We start from the raw sequence: 13,432 nt of genomic DNA, 5'->3' as shown, positions 1-13,432 counted from the left end.
ATTAATCCAAACAAGAGACAGTGCAATAAATAATGCAATATTTCTTCTCTTCACACTGCTTCTAACATTCATTAAAGCCTTATTTTCAGTGATTTTCTTCTCAAAATTCACCACACATTCTATTAATCTCAAGTGCGCTCTAATATTTGCAATATTGTAGAGAAGAAATGCTATAAATCCAATTCTGTTGCAAATGCAAGCAGAAGTGAGTAGAAATTCTAGCGTTTCACTTAATTTTGTGGAGGAATTTAGAGGTCGAATGTCATGAATAATGCTAAAAGACAGAGCATCATTGGAAGCTTGAAATAATAGAAATGCTATTATAATTCCACGAATTATTATCACTGATATTTTAGTTTCCGAGCCATCTTGATATCCAGGAATTATTGTGAATTTTTGTATGTAAAACAACCAGCCAAACCGATCAACGAACGACATTTCTATTCGATTTTAGGACACGAATTAAGTGTATCTCAATGAACATTCACACTACAAACCGTCATAAATTATTATCCAACTGTTGAAATGGATGCATTTGCCTAATTAAGAGGTTATTTATTAAGAGTGTTATTGAAAAACATCAATACAGCATTTGTGTCTTTGAATTCTCCATCTCCTTAAACTGAATCATTACAAGAACGCACGTTGTTATGTATGAAAGTGTCTGAAAAAGAATCAACATTGGTTATTCTAAGAAATCATTCAAATACAGATTGATTTACCGAAAATATTCCTGAATAATCTATAACAATTGATCCAGCTCTAATTGCTGTGTCGCAGTGAAATCGCCACAGTTGCAATTGTAGTTTATTAAAACGATGACAACCAACTATCCCACTATGCTTTCCCTCGTGAATTAAATTATTAACCTTCCTCAGAAGATTGACTTCAATCTCTGCAAGTTTGCTTCCTTGGCGCGGAATTAATGCTAGAAAACAAACACTCTGCATTCGATAGAAAGCACACAATAAAGCCGTGTTGATGTCGCTTATCTCCAAATGTGGACTCTTCAGGAGATGAATGCAGAAGTAGATGTCAAAACAAGCCACCAGAACATCTTTGGCCACACTTATAAAAAGCATTCCGCCAAGAACTCTGCTCATGATTAGGAAGAGTTCAAAGAAATCACTCAACAGCGAAAAGAAGCTTGATTGTTTCTCAATACTTGTGTCAAAAGTCAATAGATTTGTGGCAAACATGTTAATTTCCTCGATAAAAATCAGACAATAGAACAAGGAAGAAAGATCAACACATCGAATAATTGTCACAAATAGCTGCGATAAAATTGTTCTAAAATCACTATCAACAGATTTCAAGGAGACGACAAAGAAAGTATTTATCCACAGAAGTGTCAACACGACTAATGTGACGATATTCCTTATTTTAACACTTCTATCGAGATTCTTTAAAGGCACAAATTCAGAAATGTTCTCTTCAAAATTCATCACACGTCTAATTAACCGCAAATGAATTGTACTATTTGTTATATTATAGAGCAGAAGAACTATAAATCCAATTCTGTTGCAAAAGCAAGCTGAATTAATGAAAAATTCTACAGTATCACTTAATTTACTAGAAAAACGAGCAGCACGAACATCATGAATGATGCCGAAAGATATTGCGTCATTGCATGATTGGCACAATAGGAATGCGATGATAATTCCACGAAAAACTATCAGAGATAATTTAGATTTAGGACTTTCGCTATAGTTGGGAATTGATGTGAATTTCTGGATGTTCAACAACCAACCGAGTCGATCAACGAACAACATTTCTACTCAATGTTGTGAAATAAATTGACTTTCCATCATAAATGCTGACATTATAAACTCTAATCATCAATTTTCATCGTCTGTTCAAATGCATTTGACTAATTAAAATGTCACAGACTTGATTGAAGGCATGAGTGAATAAATAATGTCAAGTCTGGAGTTAAAACACGTGTTTTAGCTCTATTTTGACTGGGAGAATTGTGGAAATTTCCCGCGCAATCCCAAAAAGTGGAACAAAATTCCGAATTGAAGTATTATTTTGAGGAATTCGAATGCGATTCTCCAACGTGGACTAGAATATCACCTTGAAGAAACATTTCATCGCGCACACGACCGTAAAACACCCACAGAAGCCAAGTATAGCGTTAGAGGAATGTCTAGTGAATTTTGGAACACCGCAAACTACATAAAACCCAAGGGAGAGATAATATGCCACAAATCTGTACACCACTTCTGAACACTTCCAAATTTGCACATTAATTCCCAAGTTATAATGAATCTCTTAACATTCCATTCGATTTTTCTGCAAGAATCCGTTTAGAAACCGCTTTTTTGGCGTCTTTTCTGACCATAACCTAAAAATAGCACTAAGATATCTTTAAAGATTCCATTTGGAAGCTTTCTAGATCACAAAATCATATCTTATGATGCGTTATGAACTCAAAATTGCTGAATCAGTCAAAATCGGGAAGAAAGATTCCAAAATCAACATTTTCCAAGTGAAAATGACTCTTTTTGAGGTTATGTTGCACCTTTACACAATTTAAAGTCTTTTTTAACCATCAAAACCTCACAATATCAAAGTTTTTTGCATGCAAATGCCTAATTCTGTAGATGACAAGCGATTAATGTGCTAGAATTGGAAATTGTTCATTAATTTCATCCTTGATTTGTTACATAACCTATAAAAAAGATAATTATTATTGTCTCTGTGTTAAAATCAAAAGTAATCGAAAGAAACTGGACAATTTGTCAATAAAAGAAGCATTGGGGAAAGAAATATTGTATTTTTAGACTTCCGCTGAGTTGTACACCACTTCTGACTGTATTATCTCCCCCTTGATAAAACCAATCATATATAGAGAAGTCCACAATGAGCGTCTGAATGTGCCTGTTTCCAGAGCCTTGAAGGCAAAATCCAACGCGCGATCATTGCCACAATAGAGCATGAATGAATGAATCCAATTTATTCCGCAAACACCACAACTCTCGCCAGTTCAGCACTTGCGTCAAATTCATCTTCATCTCCCGCGCCATTCTCGAGCGTCTGCGCCGCAAATGGGATCAAGAATCCAAGATCTTGACCGTAAATCACGATGACCAATAATCCAATAAAGATGCGACACGTTTCCGTGCACTTCTATCATCTCGCCTCCTGAATCACCTCATGATTTATGACTTATTTATATATGTTCAGCCCAATCATATTAATTATTAATATTTTATTATAAAAATATTCGCATTACTCATTTCCCTCCTCATTCGCGAACGAGATCGAGAGACACACATCAAAAAAAGGTACATAAAATATGTCAATGTTCTTGCGTTGCTTCGCGACAAGAAAAATGTGTTGGAAAATAAAATTTAGACATGCCGAAAAGTTAAAGCACACGAGCTGATCATGCGAGACTTTTTAACTTTAATCTTAGGCATAGAAAGTTTCTTCAGTCTAATTGTGCCGAAAATCGTGAGAAATGACTCAAAATCTTGGAAAGCAGTCGTTATATAAACTTGGCACAATGCCATTGAATTCTCTCTGTTGAATACAAAACAATAAATCACTGAGCGCGTCCACATAGAGCAAAAAAATATCGCCGTGCTATTTGATTATATTTATTAAAAAAAACAATGTAGACAAATTAGAAAAAGTCGTTTTCGTAGGTGAAAATGTAACAAAAATCGAGGTAGAATCAATAAATGCATTCACTATTTGAGTCCTATTTTCAGCATCTCCTCAATGTTCACAATCTTCTCTCGGGGTTTTCCCACTTTTGAGCCTCTCTTCACCTCTTCCTGGTCAATTTTCTCCCACCCACTCCAAGACACCACGTTTTTCTGCTGCAAATTCAGCCCTGGCTTCGTCTCTTCCGGAATCCTCTTTCCCCCGAAGTCATCACAAATCGTCTGGCCGACAGAGAAGGCATTATTCATCGTGGTCAGGATGACTCCAGTCGGTCCTGTGGCCAACCACCCGGAGACATACAATCCCGGATCAACTTCCCGGGCATTTTCTCGAAGAACTCTTCCATTCTCATTGCAAATAACACCCTTTTTCCCATCGAAATTGATACTTGAATCCTCTTTCAGGGATGAATATCCAATGCTGGCAAGCAAAAGATCTGTTTGCAGACTCTCTTTATCCTCTGTGGCCACAGCTTTGTCTCCCTGGAGTTCATTTACAGTCAAATCCAGCAAGTAATTTCCTCCCTCACTGCGAATTTCACGCGGTGATCGGAAAAAGATAGGAGAAAAAGTCTTTCCAGATGCTTCCAAATCCTTCTGCTTGGACAAACTGTCCAGCATCAGTTCAGTCAGTCTTTTCCGAGGTCTCTCCAGTGTCTTGACAGCCTCTGGAATGCCCACAAAGTCCTCCGGACGCCACTTTGTTCCACAACCAGGCAATTTCAGCATCTCTCGCAGTTCTTTGATCGTGAAAGCAGCCTGAAGTGGTCCTCTTCGGCCGATCATCGCCACATTCTCCACCCTACTGGATGCCAGAACATCTAGGGCGTAATCCGTGATGTCTGTCTTCCTCAGTTGATCCACCGGAGCCAGAAGAATCCTTGCCACGTCCACAGCAACATTTCCCTGACCAATTATCGCCGCATTTCTGCCAGTCAAGTGTTCTCTCGTCACCACATTCTCCGCTCCCGGATAGCCATTGTACCAGGCCACGAATTGGCGTGCCGACAGCATCCTCGTGAAGCCCTCCTGCACAGGAATCCCCAAACTCCTGTCCGATTCCGCTCCATAACTCAGCACAACTGCATTGTAATTCTCCCTCAAATCCCTCAAACTGAAGTCTTTCCCCAGCGCCACGTTGCCCAGGAACTGGACAGCCGGATGGGAGGCAGTTTTGGTGAATGTATTGATGACATTCTTCACCTCCGGATGGTCAGGAGCCACTCCAAAGCGCACGAGTCCAAAGGGCACAGGCAACTTCTCGAGTATGTCAACACGGCAATTTTCCAGATGTTTCACGAGATACTGCGTCACATAGAAGCCCGCCGTGCCTCCTCCGACCACGCAGACTCTCCTCAGGGCAGCCCCATTCGATGACAACACCATTTTCTAGGGCTTTTCGCTGATTATTCACGGGAAAGTTTACACAACACCTTCAGATGACAAATAACGGGGCGCCCGATAAAATCTCCGCTTGATTTGACTGAACAGAAGAGTGTTCGTAAGAAGTGTCTTACGACATAATAAAGATTCAAAATTGTTTTCTTTTTCAAATCTTAGAAATGTGCAAATTAATTAATTTTTTTGTTACTGATTTTTAAAGAAATATCCAAGATGTCCATCTTCATCGATCGACTATCATTTTACACATTTTACATAAGAAGCTGTAGAAGAATATGAACTTTCTCTATGAAATTCACTCAGGTTAACACCTTGCTTGAGCTACAATTGTACAAATAACAAATAAAGACATTTTTATGTTCCAAATGCGAAAAACTCACCTGGGAACAGCTTTAGAAATCCTAAACATTTTTATCAAATCCCTCATTATGCACACGGTGTCACTGTAAAACTACACTTTTATTTAATATCGTATGCCTTTTGCATCGATTTTCCGGTATATTTCCGTGCTTCAATGCCTTTTCCAAAAGGGGAAAGCAGAGAAAAACAAACATCTTCTACATTTTGGAGATGCTTTGAGAAATGGCCGCCGGAAAACACATCTGCGACCTCTTGTGGAAACTGAAGAAATCATTCATCCCGCCAAAATTCCCCTTCCAACGCTGCATTCCAGTGCATATTCAAACATGCCGACCGTTGGCGACACTCATATCCACGTTTTCCCTCACGAGTTCACGCGAAATTGGAGGAAAATGGATGGATTTTAATAGTGTCACACGAAAGACATAAAAGCACACAATTGTCACCTGCCTCCACCTGTTAAAACACTCTCCGTCACGCTTCTGTTTGCACTCAATACGAGCAATCGTTTCGATGTGTAGCAACAATTTGTCCAAGAAAACATACTTTTCCACACCATGTATACAAAAATTTTTACATTTGTGATAAGAGATGACACGGTGGAAAACAGACGCGATACCATTCTTCACGTCAGTCGCCCGAAACATCTTGGCAGTTTCACTTTTGCTGCCTTTTCCAGTGGCCACGCGATAAGGGAAAGAAAAGAACTCTTTAAATTCATTTGCATTCCAGACTGTGAATTACTTTAGCCTTTCGTGCAAACTTTATCGAGTTGAATAAAAAAAACCCCACCAAAAAATGAGTTTGTTCGTTAGGCTCGAGTCATTTTCCGTCTGCAAAACAACTGTTTCTCTGCTCTCTTCTTGTGTGCTAAAATGGGTGTTTTTCCTGGACGGGAAGTTTCTCATTTCGTCACTTTATTTCCTTCTCTCATTTCACCAGATCGCCGATCACCGGCGGCGGCCAGTCGATGTCGATGTCCATCACGTCCAGCGCCAGAATATCAATGTTCTGACCAATGATCGAGGCAAAGCTGGGAGAAGTGCGCCCGAATTCGCCGTGCACGAGCTCTTTCACGTACGTGCCGGCCTGCGTCTGGATGTCGATCACCAGAAGACGATCGTGGCCTGGAAGACGACGGAGAGAAACAGAAGCAGGCATTAGCATTTCAATAAAATATTTGCTCTCTCAATTCTTCGCGCCTCACTTTGTCGCCAGCAAGACAAACTTTCAGACAACTTCGTGGAAATTAGTGAGAAAAATGGGATCGATTGAAGATCATCATGAAGGAATGTGACAGAGTGTGTCAATTGAATTGAATAGTGCAGTTCAATTGGCACACTCTGCAAATAGCTACACATAAAAACCATCAATTGTATTAATTCTTCCACGAGTTTGGCGTGCAGAACCCAAGCATAAACACCTTATCAGCCGGCTGAATGACCAGAAATCGTGCCACATTAAATTTATGATGGCCACGAAGTCTCTTCTCACCTCTGGACAGCCGCGCCTTCACGCTGAAGATCACGCGCGGCCGCTCGATGAGCGGTCTTCTGTGCAGCACGCGAATGGGCGTGAATTGCTTCACCGTGAACGCCTCGCAGATGTTCAACTTCTGCAGCACGGCGAGAGTCGCGGACGTTTCCAGTTGGCACAGCGCTCTGTACATCTTCCTCTTGCTCTCCTCGCCCTCCTTGATGTGCACCAACTGGCTGCGATCCACGATCTGCAGATTCGTCACGGCGACTGTCTGGGACTTGGCGATGCTCCTCTGGATCTCCAGCGCCCACGCGGGCAGCAGTTCGGAGAGACAACAGTCGGAGACTTCGATCACAAAGGGTCTTCCTCTGCCCAGACACCGCACGTCGACGTCTTCTCTGCCGCTGGAGGAGAAGCGCACCGGAATCTCAGTCATCTGCAGCGGACCACCCTTGAAGTTCCCCTTCAGACTCGCCATGATCGTCTCCTGGACGCTGTGCAGCACCATTCGCTCATCATTAAGAATCCACGGCGTCTGGCTGAGTTCTCGCGACAGCTTCAAGTATCTTCCGGCGAAGAAGATCGTCGGTCCTGTGTAGGTCACTTCGCGCACGCGAAGATTCCTGTCATCTCCGCTGTACCACGTGTGACAGAGCCATCCGGACTTGGCGGGAAGCTGCAAAATCCTGTCCCACTCCTCCTCAGTCAGTCTCGAGGGCACAAAGTACCTTTCCACGGCAGTTCGATTGACGTCCGTCTTTGCTTTTCTGCAAAACATCACGAAAAGACAGCGAAAACAGTCAATTGGGGCACTTTTAGACAATAAATCCATTCTTACTTGTTTCCTTTGATGCTCTGGAAACACTGTGGTTTTATCTTGGCCAGAATTTCCGCCTCTCTGTCGGCAAAGCCATAGTCAAAGTGCAGGGAAATGAAGACTCCTTCCCTGTCGTACTTAGCGTTCAGTCTTTCACACAACACAGGAATCATGATTGCCCTCAAAGTGTCCTTAAGAGAAGTGTCCAGTCGTTCCTCTGCCAAACAAATCACATTGTAAAGATTCTCTCAACATTTTTGTGCACAAAATATATCGTCAGACCTTTGCTGATGGCATTCCCAAAGTGTCTTATCAGCTTGATCCACACTATCAACTGCCGGACGTCCAATCCCACCGGAAGACAGATGGACAAGACAAACTTGTCACAGTAGAATTTCTCAAACTGAATGTCTTTGTAAATCTCCGCTGTTGCATTACAGATGCTAATCTCAGAGAAGAGACCCAGACAGCATGAGCAGGGTGGGCTGTCCTCATCCTCTTTCTCCTCCGGCAGCACAATTCCTTTCTGAAGAAGGAAAACAAGAACTTGTGAAAATCATGTAAGATTGTTTTTTAGGCAAATAATTACCTTCTTAAGCGATGCCTTGACGTCTGTGAACTCACTTCCGAATCCCTTGAGATACCTGAGACAGCAAGTGAGGCAGCAATCCTCATCTCGCAAGAAATTGAAGAGTTTCTGATTGAAGGAAAGTTCCATGTTTGTATTTTCACTTTTCCACGCGTGAAGCCGCGCATAACCTCACATTATATTTGTTGTGGTTCTGCGTTTCCCACAAAATACGCTAGAGGCGCTAGAGAGCCCGAAATATCGCGCGTTGGCTGCCTTGGAAATCCTCAACAGCTGATAAAGCACTTTTTTGGTGCAAATTTGCTTTGTTTTCCTCAGTTAATTGTTCTGTTTTGCTGGCAAAACTTGCAAAATGTTGTGCGCAAGAATCTCAATTGTGTTGCTCTTGATCAATTTCTGCTGTGGGAGTTTTATCAATCCCTATCCAAGACTGAAATATCGGCCCATTTCCGGGGATGACGATGTTGGAGAACCTCTGTTTCTTACGCCTCTTATCCGTGCTGGGAAGCTCGAGGAGGCACGAAATCTTGCCAAAGTGACACACAGCGAGATGAACTTTGCTCCCAGCTACTCGGGTTATCTCACAGTGGAGCCAAAGACGAATTCCAATCTCTTCTTCTGGTACTTCCCAGCCAAAGTGAGTCCTGCGGACGCTTCGGTGATTCTCTGGCTCCAAGGCGGTCCGGGAGCGTCATCTCTCTTTGGCCTGTTCACGGAGAATGGCCCCTATGAGTTCACCAAGTCGGGCAAGGTGGCGCCCAGGAAGTTCTCGTGGCATCTCAATCATCACTTGATCTACATCGACAATCCCGTGGGCACAGGATTCAGCTTCACGGACGATGACAAAGGCTACTCCACCAATGAGAACGAGGTGGGAATCAATCTGCACGAGGCGCTGGAGCAATTCCTCACGCTCTTCCCGGACCTGCGGCCGCTGCCCTTCTGGGCCACTGGCGAGAGCTACGGCGGGAAGTACGTGCCGGCCGTGTCGCACAGGATCCACAAGATGAACCAGCACGCGGCTGAGAATGAGAAGATCAACTTCCAAGGTGACTCATTTGTGTATTTAGACAGTTACCGATAATCTCTGTCTGTTTGTCTATCTGTCTTGCAGGAATGGCCATTGGGAATGGACTCAGCGATCCTCAGCATCAGCTGAAGTACGGCGATTATCTCTTCCAGCTCGGCCTCATCGACGCTCACGGCCGAGATCAATTCCATGAGTACGAGAAGCGCGGCGTGGATGCAATTCACAAGGGAGACTTCAACGCGGCCTTTGAGATCTTCGACGAGCTCATCAACATGGATGAACTGCCGTCGGGCAGTCTGTTCAAGAATCTCACGGGCTTCGAGACGTACTTCAACTACCTGAAAACCTCCGACAGTGGCATCGATGACAAGCACATGGGCGACTTCCTGCAGCGTCCTGACGTGCGACGCGCCATTCACGTGGGAAATCTCACGTTCCACGACACCAGCGGCGAGAATCACGTGGAGGAGCACCTGAAGCGCGACGTGATGGACACTGTGGCGCCGTGGGTGAGCGAAATCCTCGCCGACTACCGCGTGTGCATCTACAACGGCCAGCTGGACGTGATCGTGGCCTATCCGCTCACCGTCAACTACCTGGCGCAGCTCAAGTTCAAGGATCGCGACGCGTATCTCAAGGCGCCGCGCTACGTTTGGCGCGTGGACAAGGACATCGCCGGATACGCCAAGGAGGCTGGCAATCTGGTGGAGGTGATGGTGCGCAATGCCGGCCACATGGTGCCCGCGGACCAGCCCAAGTGGGCGCTGGACATGATCACGAGGCTCACGAGCGGAAAGTCCTTCGCCAATTGAAGGCCAACAAATAGAAATTGTCAGAAAGCTCTCTATTTTATGAAATACACATTCTTTTCCACAAAATTTTCTTTTCCTTGAATGCAGACAACTTCAAAGATAAGCAGAAATATTTTAAATATATATTTATTATTACAATGACTATTTTACAAGATTTAAATCTAATCACACTGCGTCTTAAATCACTTTCATATTTCGATCCCAGATTATGAAAACCTATTCAAAAGTAGATTACAATGCAAAAATTTCTCTTAATCTTACTAGTTTAAGCTAAAATACTTGAGTAAGCCATGAAGAATGCCGATTAAATTCAAAGAATTCTTAAAATATCCTTATTATTATCAAAGTTCACTTCCTGAAATTTACTTCTACTCATATTAAATGATTTTGATTGCAAGGGCATTTAAATATAAACACGCGACCCTAAAAGGGCGTCTTTTCATTAAAAACAGTGGAGATTAAATGAAAAATCTCCAGTAACTCGACAGCTTCGAGGAATTAAATTAACACATAATAATGTTGTTGATTGCAATGGCATTTGAATAACTAAGAAGTCATCAAAGTTAATGTTTGACTGATAATCAAACAAAGGAGGAAACCTCCAGTAAACCCGAACCGGGAGTTAAAGGTAATCATTAATTTAAGGGTGAAAAAACGCAACAATACAAACAATAATAATAATAATAGCGCAAATGCTATCTTAATTCATTGGGACGACATTCAAGTCACTCAAAACTTATTTTTCAATTTTTATCAAATTAAAAGAAGGAACTCTTCAGTAACCCAAACCGGGAATTAAGCATAAAAAAGACACATCCACGCGCAATTACGTTGACACTCCAAGCAATGTGCGCAATCGAGTGCGTGCAGAAGTCTTGATACCATTCGTAACTGTTAAATCACGGTATATAAACGTGTCTTCGGCGTGTTCCATTGAATCCACAACACTTCACAACAAACCAGTTGTGCATTTACCCCTGGACGTTCAAGGAAAATCCCACTTCGTGCCCTTCCGTCTGACCACCTTCTTGCGCAGTGACCCCAATAAATCAAACACGAGCCACTGATTGAGAAACACTGCTTCTTCACTCTTGCACTCCCAAATATATTTTTGTGGATTGAGGAGGGAATGCAAACCAGTCTTATATATATATATGTCTGCAAATAACTCTTCAACTTCTTGGTGGAAATTTCCTGCACAACAATATAAAGACCATGGCGACAATGTTTCACTGACTTCATAGCAACTTCTGCCGTTGATCTCTAAACATAAAAAAAACATTCAAATCAAATGAACTCATAAATTTTCGGTGAAAAAATTGTGAAAATGTGCTCGTGCAGTGAGAATACAAGTTGAAGAAATGTGGAAATTCATCTTTCCAACATCACTCATTCTATGGATTGCGCTGCCCGTGATACTCGGCGTCAACATCCGCGGGGAGATTCTCAGAGGCATTCCGTGCATCAAGAGGAATCACCAACTGGTCTGCCCCTCGTCTGGCAATGCATATCCGCTGGATCGCATTGAGACGTTCGTGGACGAGAACAGGGCGCTAATGCGACGGATGTATGGCGATTTCCAGATGTCTTCCGTCTACGGGCCGCCATTGCAGCGACTGCGGAAGAAGAAACGCAGCACAACATCCGCAAATGATGATTGGGAGTGGGGTGAAATGCCTGGTGTGCCGGATATGATAGGAATTCCAGAGTCTGGTTCAGATCCAGTTGTCGATTCGCACTTCACAAAGTGGCGCAGCAAAAGACAAACTTCTCAACACCAGGATTTCAACATGAGGGGAAATCACACCACCACAGCAAATCCGGATTACCAAAGACTCAACAATCCCGGACCCACAAATGCCAACGATAGCAGTGGACGTTTTGATATTTGTGAATCAAAAGTGGAAATTGTGACGCCTTTTTGGGCATCAAATTCAGCTGGAAAAATTCGTGCTATTGTAAATACACAGCATTTTGAGCAAGCCATCCACCAGGAAGTCTGCTCAAAGCCACAAACAACACGCTGTGCTGGTGATTGTGGATGCGAACAAAAGTACAAATGGTACAGACTTCTGGCTTATGATCCAGACAACGATTGCAAAGGAATCTTCATGGATTGGTTCCTCTTCCCATCTTGCTGTGTCTGTCGCTGCAATCCAGTTCAATCCAACACAACTTAATTCCCCACACTCCCCCCACCCCCTCAATCATCTTAGTGAATTATTATTATTATTTAGATTCTGCACGTCGACATTTTTCAACAATTGTACAAGACTAGTCAAATAAATGAGTTAGTTAGCTCCTAGAATTTGAGCTTTAACTCAACTGACGAATGTTTCATTTTTGTAGTGCGAGTGCGGCCCTGCGCCACAATCGCACTTAATCTTCTGGCGCAGCAGAAAACCCCGCCACTCAGCACCCTCTGTGTCGAGTGGCGCGCTGCGCCAGAGCATCTTGAGAAAAAGTAACAGTCCAAAACATGGCCAAAACTTTTGAAAGCACCAAATTCTTTTCAGAAAATGATGAAAATTACATACCATTAGAATATATAAGAGAATGACATAAAAAACATGATGTTACAATTAAGAATGATTTGATTAACGCCGTGTTCATGAGAAATGAACAGGGTTATTTTTGCTAGCATTAACTCGAGCAGCGGGAGCGAGCCACGCTGTGATCAGTTCCGCTGATCCAGCATTAAGGGCGGGGAGTTCTCCCACTCCCGCCGTTTACGCTTCTTCCCTCAGGAGAAGCGTAAACAAATTTGTCATATAATGAAAGGCGACAGAAAAATCAGTCAGTCGTCTTTCGCATTTGTGCAGAGAAAGAGCCTTTGGGCCGTGCATAGAAGCCCAAAACACTGGGTGATGCAGTAACTGCAACATTTGCATTCTTAAGACAATTCGCGTGGTCAAGAGACCAACAGCACTAAGAAGTGTTTTTTAGTAAACGGCAAGAGCCATAAAAATTAAGGCAGGAGCCGCTTTTCATTTGATTTTTATATGTTATACGTTGTGTTAATTATTGTTAATTGATTTAATTGAGTAGAGTAAAGTAGATTAAGTTTTAAGGTGAAAAAGTGAGTTTATTCTTTCTCCCTGTGCTCCCATACCATTTCATCTCGGCAGCGACCAGTCGCGCCATTTGAATTTAGTACTATAACAATCTGTACTTCTCATTCGAAGCGAGCACGCTCGTGAGGAGTGCAGATTCATCCCCAAATTTTTACAGAGGTAACGGCAGGAGAGATCCCCAAGAACTTCCTTGGAT

The 13,432-nt window shown here is 42.7% G+C and overlaps 4 protein-coding genes across 4 annotated transcripts; 2 read left to right on the top strand and 2 right to left on the bottom strand.

Annotated features, from left to right (window-relative positions):
• Positions 1 to 3,470: 3,470 nt before the first annotated feature.
• Positions 3,471 to 5,127, bottom strand: LOC132259690 (NADPH:adrenodoxin oxidoreductase, mitochondrial). Its single transcript, XM_059757423.1, has one exon. It carries the CDS (start codon positions 5,058 to 5,060, stop codon positions 3,699 to 3,701), a length of 1,362 nt encoding a protein of 453 aa, XP_059613406.1. The 5' UTR covers positions 5,061 to 5,127; the 3' UTR covers positions 3,471 to 3,698.
• Positions 5,128 to 5,918: 791 nt separating this feature from the next.
• Positions 5,919 to 8,539, bottom strand: LOC132259688 (putative tRNA pseudouridine synthase Pus10). Its single transcript, XM_059757420.1, has 5 exons — positions 8,321 to 8,539; positions 8,014 to 8,257; positions 7,753 to 7,948; positions 6,930 to 7,681; positions 5,919 to 6,562 (listed from the first exon to the last, which is right to left on the bottom strand). The coding sequence occupies exons 1-5, from the start codon at positions 8,447 to 8,449 to the stop codon at positions 6,366 to 6,368; spliced, it is 1,518 nt and encodes a 505-aa protein (XP_059613403.1). The 5' UTR covers positions 8,450 to 8,539; the 3' UTR covers positions 5,919 to 6,365.
• A 38-nt stretch (positions 8,540 to 8,577) lies between these two features.
• LOC132259689 (venom serine carboxypeptidase) lies at positions 8,578 to 10,227 on the top strand. Its single transcript, XM_059757421.1, has 2 exons — positions 8,578 to 9,369; positions 9,435 to 10,227. Exons 1-2 carry the CDS (start codon positions 8,673 to 8,675, stop codon positions 10,160 to 10,162), a joined length of 1,425 nt encoding a protein of 474 aa, XP_059613404.1. The 5' UTR covers positions 8,578 to 8,672; the 3' UTR covers positions 10,163 to 10,227.
• A 1,284-nt stretch (positions 10,228 to 11,511) lies between these two features.
• On the top strand, positions 11,512 to 12,989 carry LOC132259691 (protein spaetzle 3-like). The gene has a single exon (XM_059757424.1). It carries the CDS (start codon positions 11,524 to 11,526, stop codon positions 12,340 to 12,342), a length of 819 nt encoding a protein of 272 aa, XP_059613407.1. The 5' UTR covers positions 11,512 to 11,523; the 3' UTR covers positions 12,343 to 12,989.
• Positions 12,990 to 13,432: the final 443 nt, after the last annotated feature.

Source organism: Phlebotomus argentipes, unplaced genomic scaffold (assembly GCF_947086385.1).
Source record: "Phlebotomus argentipes unplaced genomic scaffold, Phlebotomus argentipes genome assembly scaffold_18, whole genome shotgun sequence".
Classification (NCBI taxonomy): domain Eukaryota; kingdom Metazoa; phylum Arthropoda; class Insecta; order Diptera; family Psychodidae; genus Phlebotomus; species Phlebotomus argentipes.
Note: the sequence above shows the minus strand (reverse complement) of the source record. Positions and strands in the feature narration are given on the sequence as shown.